Below are 17,130 nucleotides of genomic sequence, written 5' to 3'. Positions count from 1 at the left end.
CAAATCTCTTCTGCCATATCAAATAGGTCACTGTGTGGAAATCACAGCCATGTTTTAAGTAGATTGTGTTAACTTTATGAATGCGTCATAAAATGGGAACTCCATAACTCTGTATTGACACTGTTTTAATGTTGCAATTTACCATTCTAATGGCACTATTTAGGAAACAATGACTGAACTGCAATGAGATAATTAAGGAATAATCTCCATTACTTCAAAGTATACAAAGCAGTAAACAGCTGCCAAAAGTGATTAATAGCTGAGGTGAAGTTAAGACATCTAATCAATCTAATAAACCATTTATTGCAAGAATATAGCAGCTTACACTAAATGTGAGACATTTATCTTATTGATACAAACTGCAGTATTTGCCTTTCTTTAGGATGTAATATCACGAGACCTTGATTATTCTTCCATTAAAGTCAAGGATAAAACTCCCATTGTGATCCCAGGGTCAAGCCTTCACTGAGCTGATACCAATGAAAATAAATGCTTCCTTTTAATGTAGAACAGTTCTGCTAAAACATTTTTTTCCCCCTATTATAAAACATCCTGTGGCATTGAAAGGGGGATATGTTTTACTGGCAAGGACAAATGTCAGGAGTCATGATGAAAACCTGGATCTTCTTCTAAGCTGGTACTGTAATTCCCTGCAAAGTATTGTTTTGTCTGTGCCTCCACCTCGGATCTGCGACAGGGAGATGAAACCATTCCTTGTTCCACAGGATTATTCGGGATTTAGTTCATGTAGCATACAAAGAAACACAGATAGAAGATACTGTACACACTTCACAGTGTTCCTAAAGTAAAAACAGAAAAGATACATGGATTGCAACAGCTATCTCATAACTGGCACAGGAATGGGAGTAGTGGGGGTGGAGAGGCCGAACCCATGCTCAGGGGAAGGGACCTGTTTCCAATGTTACAGCAGTGCTGCCAGTACAGCTGAGCTTCCTCAATTTCCATTTGGCTTCCCAATGCCCTGCAAGAGCGTGGACTTTCTACAGCTCCAAGTGTGCCATCAGTATCTTGCTTTTCTGCTCTCCACTTTAGTCTGGAGGGGTGAGGGAGCTGCATTGCAGCAGCAAAGGGACAAGCACAGGCAGAGACAGCCTCTTCTGGCACATTCTCCCACCCTACTTCCCCCCCAGACAGCAGTTCCCCCTCTAATCTGAAGTAAGCACCCAGTTCCTTCATCAGCTGAACATACACAGTGAGCTGTTTGACTGGAATTTTATAAGACGAGTTGCAGAAACAATCTTACCAACATTAAAATCATACATACCACATTGGCTCAAGGTGAACATCGCATTTGTCAAGCCTTGCAAAACGTGCTTTTCATCAGACAAGACGTTTCTATCTCCTCATCCCTGCATAGAAAAGAGGCACTGGAGCACATGTTCTCCCACCACATGCTATAATTGCTCTTCCCCTGAGAAGAACTGGAAGATGTTCTTAGTGCTGGATGACTCTTGAACTTGCTCTGAAGCAATTCCTTTGTCTTAGTGCTAGCAGGAAGCTCCTTTGGTTTTCCCCAAATATAAATATTGATACAGAAACTCATACCAAATAATAACAGAGGTATGAATTTATTGTTTCAGCAAAAGCTCCCATGCAAATTGACCATCGGATAATTAAAGATGCCTGCAGTGCCTGGGCGGGTAAAAGATCAAGCACTTGCTGGATTACAACATAAGCAGTGCTGTGATAAAGCTGCATAATAACTCAGGAGCAGGAGCTCCCAGCCTTCACAGGTAGCAGGGCTAATTCCATCAGCCAACATGTACCAACTCCTGTTCATCTGTGCCCGATCCAACCTGCAAGGGACGGTTTGGAGCAGCAAGACTCTTGTCTGGAGGAGCCAAAGCCAAACAGCAGGTTGAAACTTGTACAACTGGATGCAATGCAAGCAGTGGCATCGCACTCGCTCCCTGTGCAAGTGTTTGTCATAGGAGTAGAACGGGCAAACCTAAAATACAAGTCCCAGAAACCTGCAATACTGGTATCTCTGCCTGTACTGAAGTTTAGGGAGTGTTAGTTTTGGAGAGAGAAAGCGCAGGTAGATTTTGAATCACTTTTTCTACACTGAAAAAAAAAACCACATCAATTTGAAGACTCACAGCAAAATGTTCAAATGTGTTAACTGTGGGAATGTAACAAGGCCCCAGAGATTTAAGTCATTTTCCCCAGGAACTGGCTGTGGCACTGCTGCTGAGCAGAAATTCCTCAAGGCTGGGCCTGTAGTCTTCCTTCACGGTAAAGCACTGCAAGAAGAACAGCTGCTTAAATTGCTGGGATTAAACAAAGTGGTCATTTCTGCAACCCCGTTTGGTAGCTGAAATGAATCACAGAATCCCAGAATGGCCTGGGTTGGAAGGGACCTTAAAGACCAGCTAGTTCCAACTTCCCTGCTATGGGCAGGGACATCTTTCACTAGACAAGGTTCCTCCAAGCCCCATCCAACCTGGCCTTGAACACTTCCAGGGATGGAGAGTCAATACCATGGGTTTGCTACTGTTAAGTAAAACTGTTCTGACATACATTTATGAGGGTTTTTTAAATGCACATGGGCAGTAGCTTTCCCTTTTTTAGGGCAAAAAGAAGATAGTCGTAACCAACATTACTAAAATTCATGTTGCCTGGGTCTATGCCAGTAACGGAAGGATTTTCCCCATTTAGGTAATTAAATTTAAAATTACATTTGTCCTTTTCGTAGCAAGGTTGCAATAGAGGTTTGTATATGCATTAGAATTCACTTTTTCTAGGAGCGAAAGGCGGTTGCAATTCCTTATTTATGTTAAATATGCCACCATGTTTTCTCAAAGGTTTTCTCTTGGTTTTACACTATGACAGGCCCACAAAAGAGGCATTATTTGGAGTGGGCTCTGGCTTATGGCAGGTACTGAGGAGGGTGGGAGCAGGGCAGGCACACCACAGTTTATCTCCTCATGGACCAGCAAACAGCAGCACTGGGAATTCCTGGAGAGCCAGACATGCCTTTTAGGAAAAAGACAGAGAGTACTTGCTCTGGGAGAAGCAGCCAAGCCTGTACCTTCTCAGTACCAGAGAGACATGGAATTCCTGGAACGAGTTCAGTGGAGGCTACAAAATTAAGGGACTGGAATATCTCTTGTACAAGGAAAGGCTGAGGGAGCTGGGCCTGTTCAGCCTTGAGAAGAGATGGCTGAGAGGAGACATCATCAATATCTATCAGTATCTGCAAGGAATGTGCCAGAGAGTGGACCAGGCCCTGCTTGGTGGTGCCCAGCAGTAGGACAAGAAGCAATAGGCAGACACTGATGCACAGGAAATTCCACCAGAACATGAGGAAGAACTTCTTTACTGTGCTGTGACCACGCACTGGAACACTGTCCAGAGAGGTTGTGGAGTCTCCCTTACCGGAGACATTCCAGAACCATCTGGACACAATCCTGTGTCGTGTACTCTGGGATGACGCAGCTTGAGGAGTGAGGTTGGTCCAAGTGACCCTCTGTGTCCCTTCCAACCTGACCCATTCTGTGATTAGAGCTACACGTTTGCCTCTGGAAAACACACTTCATGGCCACCTGCAAAAAAAACACCTCACTCCCCACATCTCCTAAGCAGATGATTTATACCTGGTCCCGACAGGTACGTTAACATTTATTAACATCAAATAAACGTGAACATTTGTTAATATTTATTAACAAAAATATTAACATTTGCATCCAGAGAAGGGCAACGGAGCTGGGGAAGGGTCTGGAGCAGCAGGAGCTGCTGAGGGAGCTGGGGGGGCTCAGCCTGGAGAAGAGGAGGCTCAGGGGAGACCTTGTTGCTCTCTACAGCTCCCTGAGAGGAGGTTGTAGCCAGGTGGGGGTCAGTCTCTTCTCCCCGGTAAAAAGTGACAGGATGAGAGGAAGCGGGCTCAGAGAAGGTTTAGGTTGGACATTTGGGAGAATTTCTTCCCCGAAAGGGTGACTGGACATCGGAACGGGCTGCCCAGCGAGGCGGTGGCGTCCCATCCCCGGAGGGCGTGTAAGGAAAGCCCGGACGTGGCGCTGAGTTGACACGGTGGCGCTGAGCCCCAGGTCGGACCCGACGGTCCCGCAGCTCTTCCCCAACCAAAACAACCCCGCGACTCCCCGATTTATCTTTTCCCGCGCACCCTCGGGCGGGAAATGGCGGCCGGGCCGAGCCCAGCCCTGACCCTGGCCCACCCGCCGCCCTCACGGACCCAAGCACCGCCCGCCCCCCGGGCGCTCCCCTCCCCTTTTGTACCGCACGCGTGCCCCTCCCCCGACGGCCGCCCCGTTGTTGGACCGCGCTTCCCGGACGGGCGCTGCGCTCCCGCCCCTCGCCTCGGACCCGGCGCGGGCGGGGCCGGCGCGCTCACGGGGCTCCGGCGCGGCCGGCGTGCGACAGACGACGGCGGCGGGACAAGGAGGAGGAGGAGGCCGCGCGGTTGTGGCGCAGACGCGGAAGCGGCTCGGGCCCCTTTCCCCTCCCTCCTCCCTCGCGCCGCGCTCTCCCTTCCTCGCACGCCCACCGGGAGAAAAACGCGGGGGAGAGAGGGAGGAGAGGAAGAGGAGGAGGAGGAAGGGGGGCGGCCGAGGCAGAGCGGCGCGGAGGAAGGGGGAGCGCGGGAGATGAGATAAGCGCGGGGCGGGCGGCCGGGGTGGTGATGTAGGGGGGCTCAGGTGTTATGACGGTGGCGGCGTGAGCCGCGGGGGGAGGCGCGGAGCGGAGCGCAGGGACGGGGGCTCTTTCCCCGCCTCGGGAGGGCGGCGGGCCGGAGGGGGCTCGGAGGGGAGGGGGGTTGGGAGTGGGAAGCGCTCGGAGGGGCTTCCCGGAAGGGTAATTGGATTATCCCGGTATTGGTTTTTTTTTTTTTATTATTATTATTTTTTTCTTTTTAAGGGGGGGAGGGGTTGCGCTGCTTCCCCCCCCTCGCCGCCGCGGAGAATTGGCGCCGGGAGGAGGAGGAGGAGGCGGCGGTGGCAGCGCGGTGCTCCCCCCTTCACCCCCACCCCCTTGGCTTCGCTCCTGGAGGAGTTAGTTGGGGTGGTTGTTTTTTTTTTTTTTCCCCTTGCCTTTTTTTCCAGTTTTTTCCTTTTTTTTTTTTTTTTTGTTAATTTTTTGTTTTTCTTAAATACGAACCCGCGTATTGATTTTTTTTGATTTTTTTTTTTTTGAACAAACAAACAAACCAACCAACCGCCCCGCCCCCCCTCCCGCCCCCGTCCCCACTCCCGCCCCGCACACACGCCTGCCTCTGGGAGGGAAATAGCCAGGTGGAATCTCACTCTGTTTCCATGGACAACCCGTCCATTATCACCCAGGTGACTAACCCCAAAGAGGAGGAGATCCTGTCCTGCACTCAGGATAAAGGTGAGCTGCCTTCTCTCTTTTCTTTATGATTATTCCCCCCCCCCCTCCGCTTAAAATCGCATTCTTCAGTGACCGTATAATCCTCTCTAGGCTACTGGGAATAGAGGAGGGCTTGTTGGGTTTGGGTTGGTTTTTTGCTTGTGGGGTGAAGGTATTTGCATGAACGTCTCTGAATTTGCTTACTGGATACAGCCGAGAACTTGTTAGAGTGTTTAAATGCCAAGTTTAATCGGTCATTTAAATAAAATCACTCTCGTTCCTCGAGGTTTGGGGAGGTAACTTTGTACGGTGGTCACTGTGCCGTTAGTGCCCCGCTTCAGGGGAGGGATACCTGTGCTGGGTGTGTTGGAACGCTTTGAAATCTCAGCTGTTAAGATTTTAAATTTTTTTTTCCCTCCTTTTTTCTTTTTTTTTTTTTAAAGCAAAATAAAAAATTCCAGTTTTCTTTCTGCTTTCCTGTGTTCTTTCCTGCCTCACATTTCAGAATGTGTAGCTTTCAGGTTTGTTGGAGGATATTTGTGCTTCTCAGGAGGAGATATGCGCTACTTTTAAAAGCGGCTCTGTTTACTCGGTAGATAAATAGTTGTTGCCTGCGTAAGGCATCGTGCCTGGATTGCGTTTTGCTCCTAAATGAGATGAATCCAGCCTGGCCGAAGGAGGTGCTTCTGTCAAAAGTCTGGGTCTTGATGAGTGCCCTTAACCTTGTCTCTTTTTGGAAGCTCCGAGCGGTCTTGGGGCTTTAAGTGGTTGTGTCCTTGCGTCTGGTGGTGGGCAAGGTACGGGGTGAGCAGCAGGGTTCAAGTTCTGGGGAGCTGTGTGTGGATTTGAGAAGTTACTTGGATGTCAAGTTTATGCTTCGTTGCAGGCAGTCCTGGTAAATAGGGGAGAAAGGACAGAAATTAGAAATAGTGTCCATGTTCCCTGGTAGGTACAGTAAAACCTTTGAGTGGTCTTCTAAAAATGGTAGATTGATATACCTCGCCCTAAAATGGATGGATTTCGTGTCCAAAAAGCTTCCATTTTTGTGTGGCTCGTCTTGTAAATAGGGAGGGGTCCCATATTGTTGAAGTTGCTCTCTGGTACTTTTGACTGAGAGGCCGTACCTGAAATATCTCTCTTCTCACTTCATTGGTGCTGCCTGCAGAAGTATGAAGGTATATTTATTAAAAAAAAAAAAAAAAAGCCACGAGGTTGGGGGGTTGTTTGAACAAAAAATTATTTATTTGTTCAGCATAGGAGTGTTCATGGAACTCTCTTTAATTCCTGTCACTTGTGAGGTGATACTTCCACCACGAGGCCTGGTTTGTCTCAAGGGATTTGTCTTGTTTTCCTCTGTTTTGGCAATGTGGAGCGTGGAGTACCTACAGTAAGGTGCTCTGCTCTGCCTAAGACTTCGTTTGGGGTGGATGTGCGTGATACTTTGCTCAGATGTTGTCCTGGTCTTAATGGTCTGTGTTGTTGTAAGCAGTGGAAGGGCTTCATTAGTGTCACTAGCAGCTGGTTGAAGTTTGAGTGTAAAAAAAGGCAGTTGAGACAAGTAGGGGAAGATTTGACAGCTCGAAATAAGAGTAACCATCCACATCAAACAAGTGGCTTCAGAGTCCTTGGTAGAGCGAGCAAAAATATGCATCTAACTTGCATAACTCTGCAGTAACTTGCATAATGTGCATTGTGTTCTTGCTATTGGTTTGTCTTTGGCAGAAAATGGTCTTCGTTGCAGAGTAGGGGCTTTTCAGGCTGTGCCTTAGCAAGGCTGGGTGGGGGGAGAGGGGAAGGAAGGGGGAGCTGGAGTTGGGAGACAAGGGAACTCCAGCGTCGTCTTCATGCAGGAGGTGAATTACCTTTTTTTCTGGTTTTGGGGTGGTTTTTTTTTTATTGTGGTTAAAGTGCATGCATTGGTTTGAGGATGTGCTCTGTGGTGAGACTGTCAGATCACTCCAGAGCAACTTTTGCAGGAAGAGAACTGCGGGTCTGTCCGTGCTGGGCTCTGGAAGGAGCGCGCTGCTTGCTCCAACCTCTTCCACTACAGGTTTTCCCAGTGCTCGAGGTACGGAGCTGGTGAAAACCCGTTGCTCTACCTGCCTTCCTGGCGTGGTTACATATCACGTCACCCAGTTTTCTGTCGGATTTCTTCACACTTCTAGCAAAGCCTTTAGGTCCGGAGAGCTGGGAGAGCGCCCGGAGCAGAGATGGGAATACTGATAAGGTTCCTAGCAGGAGACCGGGTGTTGAGCGAGTCCTCCCTGCTAATTCTGAGTGAACTGAATGTACTGGTACAAAATGGCTAACAAATATGTTGAGGCATCGTGAATTAACTCTTTGTTTAACGAAATCAAGGATCACCTGAGCCTTAAGTCTGAAATACAGCAGCTCTGTGCTGTGTGAGCCAGGGCTGTCCAGTTTAATGAAAACCTGTTTTTTTTCCTCCGAGTTTAGTGTTTGGCTGCAGAAATAAATTCCAGGGTACTAAGTGGCATGTGGTGGTTTTGGGGAATCAGTGTTTTCTTAGGGTTTTTGAGACCTTCTGTTGCTGTTTCTTGAGGGGGAAAAAATGAATTTATTTTCCTGTTGTTGAACTGGAGAGAAGCAGTTTTACAGTAACTGAGCAGCTGCTAAATAATGCATGTGTCTACCTTCAAGGTTTTGATTTTTCTCCCAAGATTTTTTTTTTTGAAGCTTTTAATCAGATGTGAGTCCAGCATTTAGCCTGATTTATTTTTTAAAAATGTATTTATGTTTTAAAAGGAGATCGATGTGCAGTACAGGCTTATGCCAAATTTCTCCTGTGCAAGGGAGCGCCGTTGGCAAGAAACAGAGCTGGTTCTCTGGTCCTGGGGCACTTCTGTTTTTAGGTAAATAACAAGCTTTACGAATAAAAATGCCCAAGTATTTTCTTGCTAGCCCAGATGTATTAAAAAGTAGCTCTTGAGATAAGTGAAGCTGTGACACCTTGTTAAAGGGGAGCATTCTAAGATGGATTTGTTAATGTTTATTTTTTACCAAATTGCAGCAAATTTTTGAAGGTGGAAAAAGCCAGATCTTGGTATGTGAACCATTCCCTGATATGTTGCCACATGGTGGTGCACTGGATTTAGTTGTCTGTCAAAATGAAAGCTGAGCATGGAAGGTTTGCTACAACCATATTTTTTTATTATTATTATTGTAATGTTCTCAAATGCCTGTGGTGTTCGTGCTGCTGGAGGATTTTGGTCCCTTCCTATGTTGTCAAATTAGTTCTGGGAAACAGAAACTTCGGTTCTCCCAGCTAGCAGAGATTTGTAGGTGCTTGAAAATATTTTGAACACTGAATCCGCAGAGAATTTAATTCCCTGTTAGTTGTTTAAGTAACAAAAATAGTAGTTCTTCGCAGAAATATTTTATGTTGTGATCGTCTGGCACTTCTGGGAATTGGAAACATAACCAAGACTTGTAATTTGAAATTAAAATGGAGACATAAATACGTGAAAGGGGGTTTGTTATAAGAGAGATAAGTGTGAGCAACTAAGAAAAAATATAAATAAAAACTACAAATGAAAAATGAAAATCTGATGGTTTTCTGTGTAATTAATTCTACAGATAAAATCAGCTGTTTATTTTCTAAAGGGAAGCGTTAATTCTTATTATTAGTTGAACAGAGCCCTGTAATGCAAGATCTATATGGTTAAATGTATAGAAAACAGAGCAGTGCTGACGGGCCCTTGCATTGAGTGTAACATCGAGAGCGTGGTCATGGATGGGCTGCAGACATTCAGCCCAAAGAAGGGAATTTCCCTTTTTTTACCTAAATGCTTTAATTTGATCCTCATAAATGATGCAGGTTCTTGGCTGTTTCCATGTGCCAAGTTAAATAGTGGCGTAATACTAGCCCAGTCCTTCAGGTACCTCCTTCAGGCTGTGGTGGTTTGTTTTCTCTCTTCAGATAAATCTTTCCTGGCTTCTATAAAAATTGTCAGCTGGGCATGTATTTTCAGTTGTTTAGAGTTTAAACTGAATGCTTTAGTGTCCCTACAAATGTGTATTTTCTTATGCAATAAATTATATGAAAGAGGTTCACAGTGGAACCTAAACCATTGTAATTTTTTTTAATCACAGTGAGTCCCCAAGGATGTTTCCACAAACAAACTTTTTTGCCTTCTTTTCTTTCAAATAAAATTGGAATAACCACCAGCGAGAGCAATATTCGTTATGATTTTAAAGAAGAAGTTCTGGAGATCTCAATTTAGAAGCCAAAATAAGTGCCTTTAACTGTGTCTTCAATAAAAGAAAAGCATTTTGAAAATAGCTGAAAATATTTTGAATGCACTTTTTTACCATTACATCGCCAGGATTCAGAGCACTCAAACATTTGAACATATGTTAATGATCCTGAGACATTGTCTCAACAGATTTTTATAATATTAACTTCAGAATCTTAGTGTTAAAGTAGCAATTTAAGGAGGGGGGAAAAAAAAGTTGTGGAAACCACTCGGGCACTGCAGTGGAATGTGAATTGCTCGCAGAGGGTAAAATTTTAAATCATTAACTAATGGCATAGCTGTTATATGAAACCAGAGTAGCCATACAGTAGGTTTTATGTTCCAAGGAGACTGTAGTAACCTGTAGTAACCCAAGATTTGATTTAAGGTCGCATTTAATGGGCTGAAGTGCCCTGGCAGTAACAGGAATGATAATTTTCATGAATATCGAATTTTCAGTCGGTGTCTTTAAGCTGCGGCGCGATCATTTCTTCGTGGTGCCACCTCAGTTCATGCTGGTTTCAGTGCAGTGATTTAACTGAAGTGTTCCAAAGTTTAATGTGCCTTTAAAAAACAAAACCCAAAGTTGACCTACATTTTGTCAATTCAGTATTCAGAAATGCAAATAGCATTTTCTGACATAATCAGTAAAATGCGGCGTGATCGATGCTGCGCTTCAGCTTTCAGAGTTTAAGCTGAACATTACAAACAAGCCTCGGGATAACAGGTCCATGTTTGTTTCTTTAAAGGGACGTTAAACTAAAATGCTGAGAAAGCAAAAGCCAAGAGAAATGAGACTCGCTTGCCAGTGTTGGTGAAGGACGTTCCCATTGGCCTGATAGAGAGGTTTAACTGTGGGAAGCTTATTTTTCCATCATGGAACACTGAATTTATGAGTTTTACTGTCTTGTAAAAGTCATCATTCCAACATGAATATGATGCAAATTAGATCTAGCCTGCAATTTTTATGTGTGTTGAATCTTAAATGTTCCCTCTCTAAGCAAGTGCAGTTTGGTTTTCTGCTAAATTTTGAGTTGGAAGAACTGTTGGCAATTTACCACCATGGCTGGGGATCAGTGTTACATTTTCAATTAAGTTCTGAGTTTCAGGCGATCCTGGATATGAAAACAGGAACTTGAGGAGTGAATTTGCCCAGTACTCAACCCCAACCAACGCAGAATTTTGGATGGATTACGTTGAATTGTAGTTGAAGTGTTTCTGTCCACAAGAGTTAACACTTTCTTTAAAAAAAAAAAAAAAATTAGGAAAAGCAAATACAGGTCTAATTACCTACTTTCTTCCCTAGGTTTTGCCCACTGTGTGAATCAGTAAGGGAGAATGTGGCTCATCCCTCTTTCCCCTCCCTGCCTGGGGGATACATCTTGCTGGGAGAGCAGCTAGGAATGTGGATCTATGGGACCAGGGAGGAGGGGAGAGCTGCCAAAGTGCTCCAGCCTATCTGGAGGACAGAGCAGAGGGTTTGAAGTTCTGGCTGTCGGGGGCTGTGGAGCCCAGACAGAGGCTGGTAGTGGAAATGGGAATAGTTTTAGTGTCTACAAGAGGCTCCCAAACTGCCCTGACCCCCTCCATCCTCCTGGGCACTGGGTGCTCCCATGATGAAGTCAGAGGGTCTCTGCCCATCCAGTTGGGTTGTGTGTGTTCCCTTGTCCCCTTTCAAAAGTGTGTCCAGAAAGGGGAAGGAATCTTCCAAGCTGAAATAAGACAACAGCTGATCATTCTTCTATCAGCCAAGCCTATTTAGAGGTTTAAAGACCACATCTGGATTGCTGGTAAGGATTGTGAACCATCTGATTCTTCTCAGCAGTGGAAACCTGGCTGGAAAATCTCACAAAAACTTTCAGCAGCATCTCTGAAGTCTTCATGTGTCTGTTCTAATGAATGATACTGATATAAGCTGTATTTTCGGTGCTCATCTCAAACAGGATGACATCTTCTCATTTGATTTAAATTCTTTGCTGAACTTGCAGAGCTCCAGGAAGGCACAGAAGGAAATTTGCCTCCTGTGCTTTAGTGTCATCAGAGATGCTTTTAAGAGTTTCATGTTGGAAATGTTAATCTTCTGTAAATTGTGCTTTTGCTGGAATTTGATGGGAGCTCACTTTATTTTTACTTGGGGAGGTTAAGGCATAAAATGGGCATAGATGTGACAAATATGGAAGCCTTAAGTGGCATCTAAATAGATCAGAGTATAAATACATTCCACGTGGTCTGCTGTGGTATAATTTTGGCCCTCTTTTTGTATTTCTAGAATGTTTGCTGTAAGACAAAAAAAAAAAAATCCAAGTGAGTCCTATACAGTCCAGTCCTTTCAGTACCAGCTGCTACTGTGAAAAATAGATGTTAGCAGTAAAAATATCAATTTTAGCCAAAGGAGCTGAGAAAGTTCTGTGAGTGGTGTTGGGCCTACATAAAGATTGTAGGCTTTATTCAGTCTGTTATCAAAATGATCACTTGCATCAAAGTGCCACTTCTTGTTTTCTTTGTACAAGATAATAAAGTATGATTTGTAAAAAGAAGAACCCAATTACTAGAAGTGATTGGCTGCACTAGAGACTAGAATTCTATTATCTAGAAAATTTATTGCGAGTTAAATCTGAATAAATGTATGGTAGACTGGGATTCTGGGGATGTCAGGGGCTTTTTAAATGAGATTTTTTTCCTTATTTATTTTTGCAAGAAACTATTACTCTCCTCTGAATGCTTATGAATGTATTTAAAGCTTGACAGATGGGCAAGTAAGGTACTGCAGAACCTGTTTTGTGCAGAGGAGCAGCCCCAAATGATGGATGCCTCATCTGTCAAAATCTACTGTACATGTAACTTTTCAAAATGTTTCTAAAATTCCAGGACCAGTTTGGACAAAACAGGTGTTTTATGAACCCCAACCTGCAGTTACAGTTTGTATAATGATGATATTGTTTAACATCATCTTGTAACTGGTCAGCTGTTTCCTGCCACTGTTGCAAACCTTATTTTCTTGGTAGCAAGTATTGATTTTTGTTCACTGCTATGCTCTCCCCCACCCCTGCAGCTCTCTGCTTCCTGAGTTGTATTCCAGGATTCCCAGCGGAATTGGCAGTAAAACTAATCTTGCTGTTTCCCAGTTTGCTGTAATCAGCAGTAAAATTTGAAACTCTCTTGTTTATTTGATGTTTTGCAAAGCTTGGTCATCCCCTTGGTCATCACCTCCTCTCTTGGCCTCTGGGAGTCAGAGGGAGGAAGAGGGAGAGGTGCCTCTCCAGGTCTTGGGGATGAACTCCTGATCTCAGAGAGCACTTTGTGGTGGATGGCTGAGTTTCCACCTTCAGAGCTGTCAGAAAGATATTCTGCCACAACGTTGCTGTTACAATGGACACGTGGAGGAGAGTCCAGGTGTTTCTTTGAAGTAACGTTGGTAAAAGGATTTTTTTTAAGGGCAGGAATTTTGCACAGAGTCGTTCCGAGCGCGTTTAACAATTTGCAGACAGCGCTGCCTCCTTTCTGTCCACAAAAGCTGTTTCGTATTTTCATGCCTGAGTGTTTACATACTTGCATTGGTTACCCATGAATGCACGTACATGTGGTTACTGGGGTTCTAATTACAGGAAAGCTTTTGTAGAATCGTGGAACAGTCTGGGTTGGAAGGGACCTTAAAGCTCATCTGGTTCCAACCCCCTGCCATGAGCAGGGACACTTTCCACTAGACCAGGTTGCTCAGAGTTCTATCCAACCTGGCCTTGAACATTTCCAGGGATGAGGCAGCCAAAGCTTCTCTGGGCAACCTGTTCCAGTGCCTGATCACCCTCACAGGGAAGAATTTCTTCCTGATATCCAGTCTAAACTTACTCTCAGTTCGAAGCTGTTCCCTCTTGTCCCATCACTTCCCACCTTTGTCCAAAGTCCCTCTGCAGCTCTCTTGTAGACCTTCAGGCACTGGAAGGGGCTGTAAGGTCTCCTGGAGCCTTCTCTTCTCCAGCTGAACATCCCCAGCTCTCCCAACCAGTCTCCACAGCAGAGGGACTCCAGCCCTCTCAGCATCTTTGTGGCCACCTCTGGGTTCGCTCCAGTAGGTCCACTTTGGAAAAGTTCAAAATGCTGGGCATGGGTTTTGAAGTTTTGCAGCCTGAGATTTGCTTGAACTGTGAGGTTGGCAATTTTTTCCTAGTGATGATTAGATGGATAGAAGCATTCTGCAAAGGATTAGTCAATAGTGGCGTGTTCCTAGAAGATATTTAATCGTTTATACTTGCTTCAGCCAAGCACAAAGAAAGGTCTAATATTTACCATCTGGAGAGAAAGGAGCAATTATAAAGTATCTCACTAAACTTTCACAAAAGCTTAGAAATTTAACGAAATATATGTGTGGGACTTCTCAACTAAAATTGGTCAAAGATATACATTAACAATTTGAGGAATGCAAAGCATTTCAGGAAAAACGGCTCAAGCATATATTTTACAGGGATTTTTGGAGTGAAGCTTTGACCTTTTGGATTTTTTTTAATTCTCTCTCTTGCTGTGTTTTGCTTTTCTTGCCTTTTTATGTTCTGATGAGAAGTTCTGGAGCAGCAGCTGCTCTTCGTGGTGTGTTTCTGTTGAAGTTCAAGGGGCTCAGAGGTATTTGGAACTGGTGGCTGTGTCCGGGGATAATTCTGGTGTGTCAGTGCTGGGTTAGTGGTTGGACTCGATCTTAGAGGTCTTTTCCAACCTTTGTGAGTCTGTGAGAAGCTGTAGTGGATGTTTGGGGGTGAGGTGGTGCAGTGATGAGGAGCCCAGGACCGTAACTGCATGGACAGATTGTCTCCTGGCAAGTTGGCCAAGACGGTGTAGGAGCTGTCTTACAAAGAAAGATATTCTATGTGTTTCTTAACTCCCTATTGAAATTTAGGAAGATAAAGGTCTTTATCACTTCCAGTGATTGTTGTGCTGTATTTAAAGGGAGGAGATGCACAAAAAATAACCAGTAAAATAGAGTAAGTTTGGCAGGGCTCTTCCCACAGTACAGCGTGGCTTCAGAGGGAAAGGCAAAATATCCCATTTGGGATAAAGGAAGTGTTTGCTCCTGCATCATACAGGTGACCTGCATAATCCTTGAAGAAATGGTTTCCAAACCAGTTTATCTGGGAATGCCTAAACAGGGTTAACTGGCAGCAATTTGCATTTGTTACAACTAAAGTAATTTTATGAAGGTACTGAGAAATAATATTATGAAGGTACCGATTGTGTTTCAGCATATGAATTGTGTGTCATCAGTCACAGAATCACAGGATGGGTTGGGTTGGAAGAGACCTTAAAGATCATGCAGTTCAACACCCGTGCCATGGGCAGGGACACCTTCCACTAGACCAGGTCATTCAAAACCTCATCCAGGCTGGACTTGAAAACTTCCAGGGATGGGGCAGTAGAAGAAGGAAGAGGAAGATTCCTTTACGCAGTGACCAACTGGACGTGTCAGGTGTCTGTGCTTAAATTGATCCTGAACTCTCACCCACAGTGTTTCTGTGGTAGGTTATGGGTGCTGGAAGCTGCTTCCCTTTGCCAAGTCATTTGTTGGCCAGCTGCCAGTTCTCATTACTTTTTACGATACGAAGCTGATTTTGTTGAGAATCAGTAAGTTGCAAATGATTTGAGAGCTTTGGAAGTGGAGAGGGGGAAGGTTATGTTAGTTGGGGAATTAAAAAAAAAAAGAAAAGGAAAAGAATACTGAATGCAATCTGCAGTGCAATTCATTTGCTAATTACACATTGACATAAATTGGAAAGTCCTAGAAGGAGGGGGTTTGCAGCATAACTGGAAAACAATTTGCATCTGTGTAGAGGTCTGTGCTTATCCACAGAGGAATGAGATTTTAACTGGATTTGTTTAATCGGGTTTATCGTGAGTACATAGTTGTGGGATTCCTTTTTCCTCACATTTCAAAATCTCCTGTCTTTCTGGAAGATTCCCTCTTGTGTTGAGATTAAATATGTCAAGGAAGGATGTATGGTTAAGTTTAATGGAGACTGAAAGTGAAACCTAAAAAAAACTCATGAAATGTCCTTCTGAATTTTGGAGTGGATTGGATACTTGAGTGTTTCTGGCTCCAGATTACCATGACAAAACTGACAGCTTAATGCAAACTGTGCCCTGAAATTCAAATGCCTCTTTTCCTGCCCAATAAGAAATCTGAAACACTCCAGCAAATTCATTCTCTCTCTGTTGGAAAAGTTACTAAAAACTAATTGTTCAGAGTAATTACATGCTAACTAGTATTACTGCAGAGAACATTTACAGTTAGTATTATGACAGTTTGGTCTGTTTTTTTCGTTACAAGTCCTTCAGCCTTGTTGGTGCCCATCATGTTACCCTACAGTTGCCTCCACTTCTCCTTGGGTAAACATATCATGATGGGAAAAAGGACAGAAATCTGAACAAAACTAGAAATCAAACCTGACAGTTTTGAAATAGGAATCCGTGCAGGTCTCATTCCTGTATTTACTTGTGCTGTTGCTGCTGCACATCATTATAAATTACCTGTTTAGCATCATTCTGGCAGCAGGTGAGGTCTGAGAGCAGGATGGCTTTAAAAATGCCACCACCTCAGCTGTTGTGGCAGTGATGGATTCTTTTCAATACCTTTCAGTCAATCAGTTGTTTATCTTAAACATGAGAAGTAAAAGCTGTTACTATCTGATGTTATAAAACTGTAATAATATTAAAAGGAGAAAAAAGAGCTTTCAGACAAAGTCTGCCCCAAGAAACAACCTCATTAGATTCCTAAAGACCAGGTGTCCCTGGATCCTTCAGGTGCCCTTCCTGTCGGATGCAGAGTCACACTCAGTAACTACAAAAGTGGGATCAGAAGGAGGTTTGGCTTTATAATTTCTGTTCAAAGTATTCTTTCAGGAAAGTCCTAAATGGAAAGGATGGAACTGTGCTATTCACTTTGCACCATGGAATATGTTGGATTAATCCCTGAAGTGCAAAATTTAACACTGACCTTGTGCTGTTGTGGTTCTGTTCAAATAACACCTGCAATCTTCTTAAATTGTAAATCTAAAAATATTGATTGGAGCTCTGCGACATAAAAAATAATTCCCTGTGCTCCTAAGTCCAAGAAAAAACCAAACCCTAACACACTTAAAAATAAAATCAAGCAAAGCAAACAAAAAAAATTCTCAGTAATGTTAGCAGGGATATAAGCTGTGAATGTGCAACTGATAATGGAAATCTCAAAGGTGACCTCGTGGTGGTGACCAGGAGGACACAGCAGTGCAGTTTTTCTAGCAAGGTAACCTGGCACTCCAACTGTACAAATCACACTGGTGGACAAGGGCGTGTGTTTGTGTGAGTTGTGTTTGTACTAAAACATAGAAGTAATCCTGGTTTTGTTTTGGAAATGTCTTCCATGGCCACTAAAGACACATGAGAGTAAAATTAAGTCTGCTCTGACTCATCGCAGAATAATCTGAGATGGTCCTAAATTCAGCATGTTAAGGTTAATATCTGTTTAGTTTAGGCTTTGTTTATCCTTATACTGTGGATGGGGGGG

General features: G+C 44.0%; 1 protein-coding gene and 1 long non-coding RNA gene across 4 annotated transcripts in view; one reads left to right on the top strand and one right to left on the bottom strand.

Annotated features, from left to right (window-relative positions):
• Positions 1-651: 651 nt before the first annotated feature.
• On the bottom strand, positions 652-2,168 carry LOC108638732. The gene is made up of 3 exons (XR_001920052.2): positions 2,121-2,168; positions 1,286-1,370; positions 652-800 (listed from the first exon to the last, which is right to left on the bottom strand). It is a non-coding gene; the product is annotated as an uncharacterized LOC108638732 (long non-coding RNA).
• Positions 2,169-5,209: 3,041 nt separating this feature from the next.
• Positions 5,210-17,130, top strand: part of CTDSPL (CTD small phosphatase like) — an 81,782-nt gene continuing 69,861 nt past the window's right edge. For all 3 annotated transcript variants that reach the window (XM_018089227.2, XM_018089225.2, XM_018089223.2), the window contains exon 1: positions 5,210-5,367. In XM_018089227.2, coding sequence (XP_017944716.1) covers positions 5,292-5,367 — 76 coding nt within the window. In that variant the 5' untranslated portion in view covers positions 5,210-5,291. The remainder of the gene's footprint in view (positions 5,368-17,130) is intronic.

Source organism: Manacus vitellinus, unplaced genomic scaffold (assembly GCF_001715985.3).
Source record: "Manacus vitellinus isolate BGI_N305 unplaced genomic scaffold, ASM171598v3 scaffold_12_pilon, whole genome shotgun sequence".
Taxonomy (NCBI): Eukaryota; Metazoa; Chordata; class Aves; order Passeriformes; family Pipridae; genus Manacus; species Manacus vitellinus.
The sequence above is the reverse complement of the archived record's forward strand: the minus strand, read 5'-3'. Positions and strand labels throughout refer to the sequence as shown.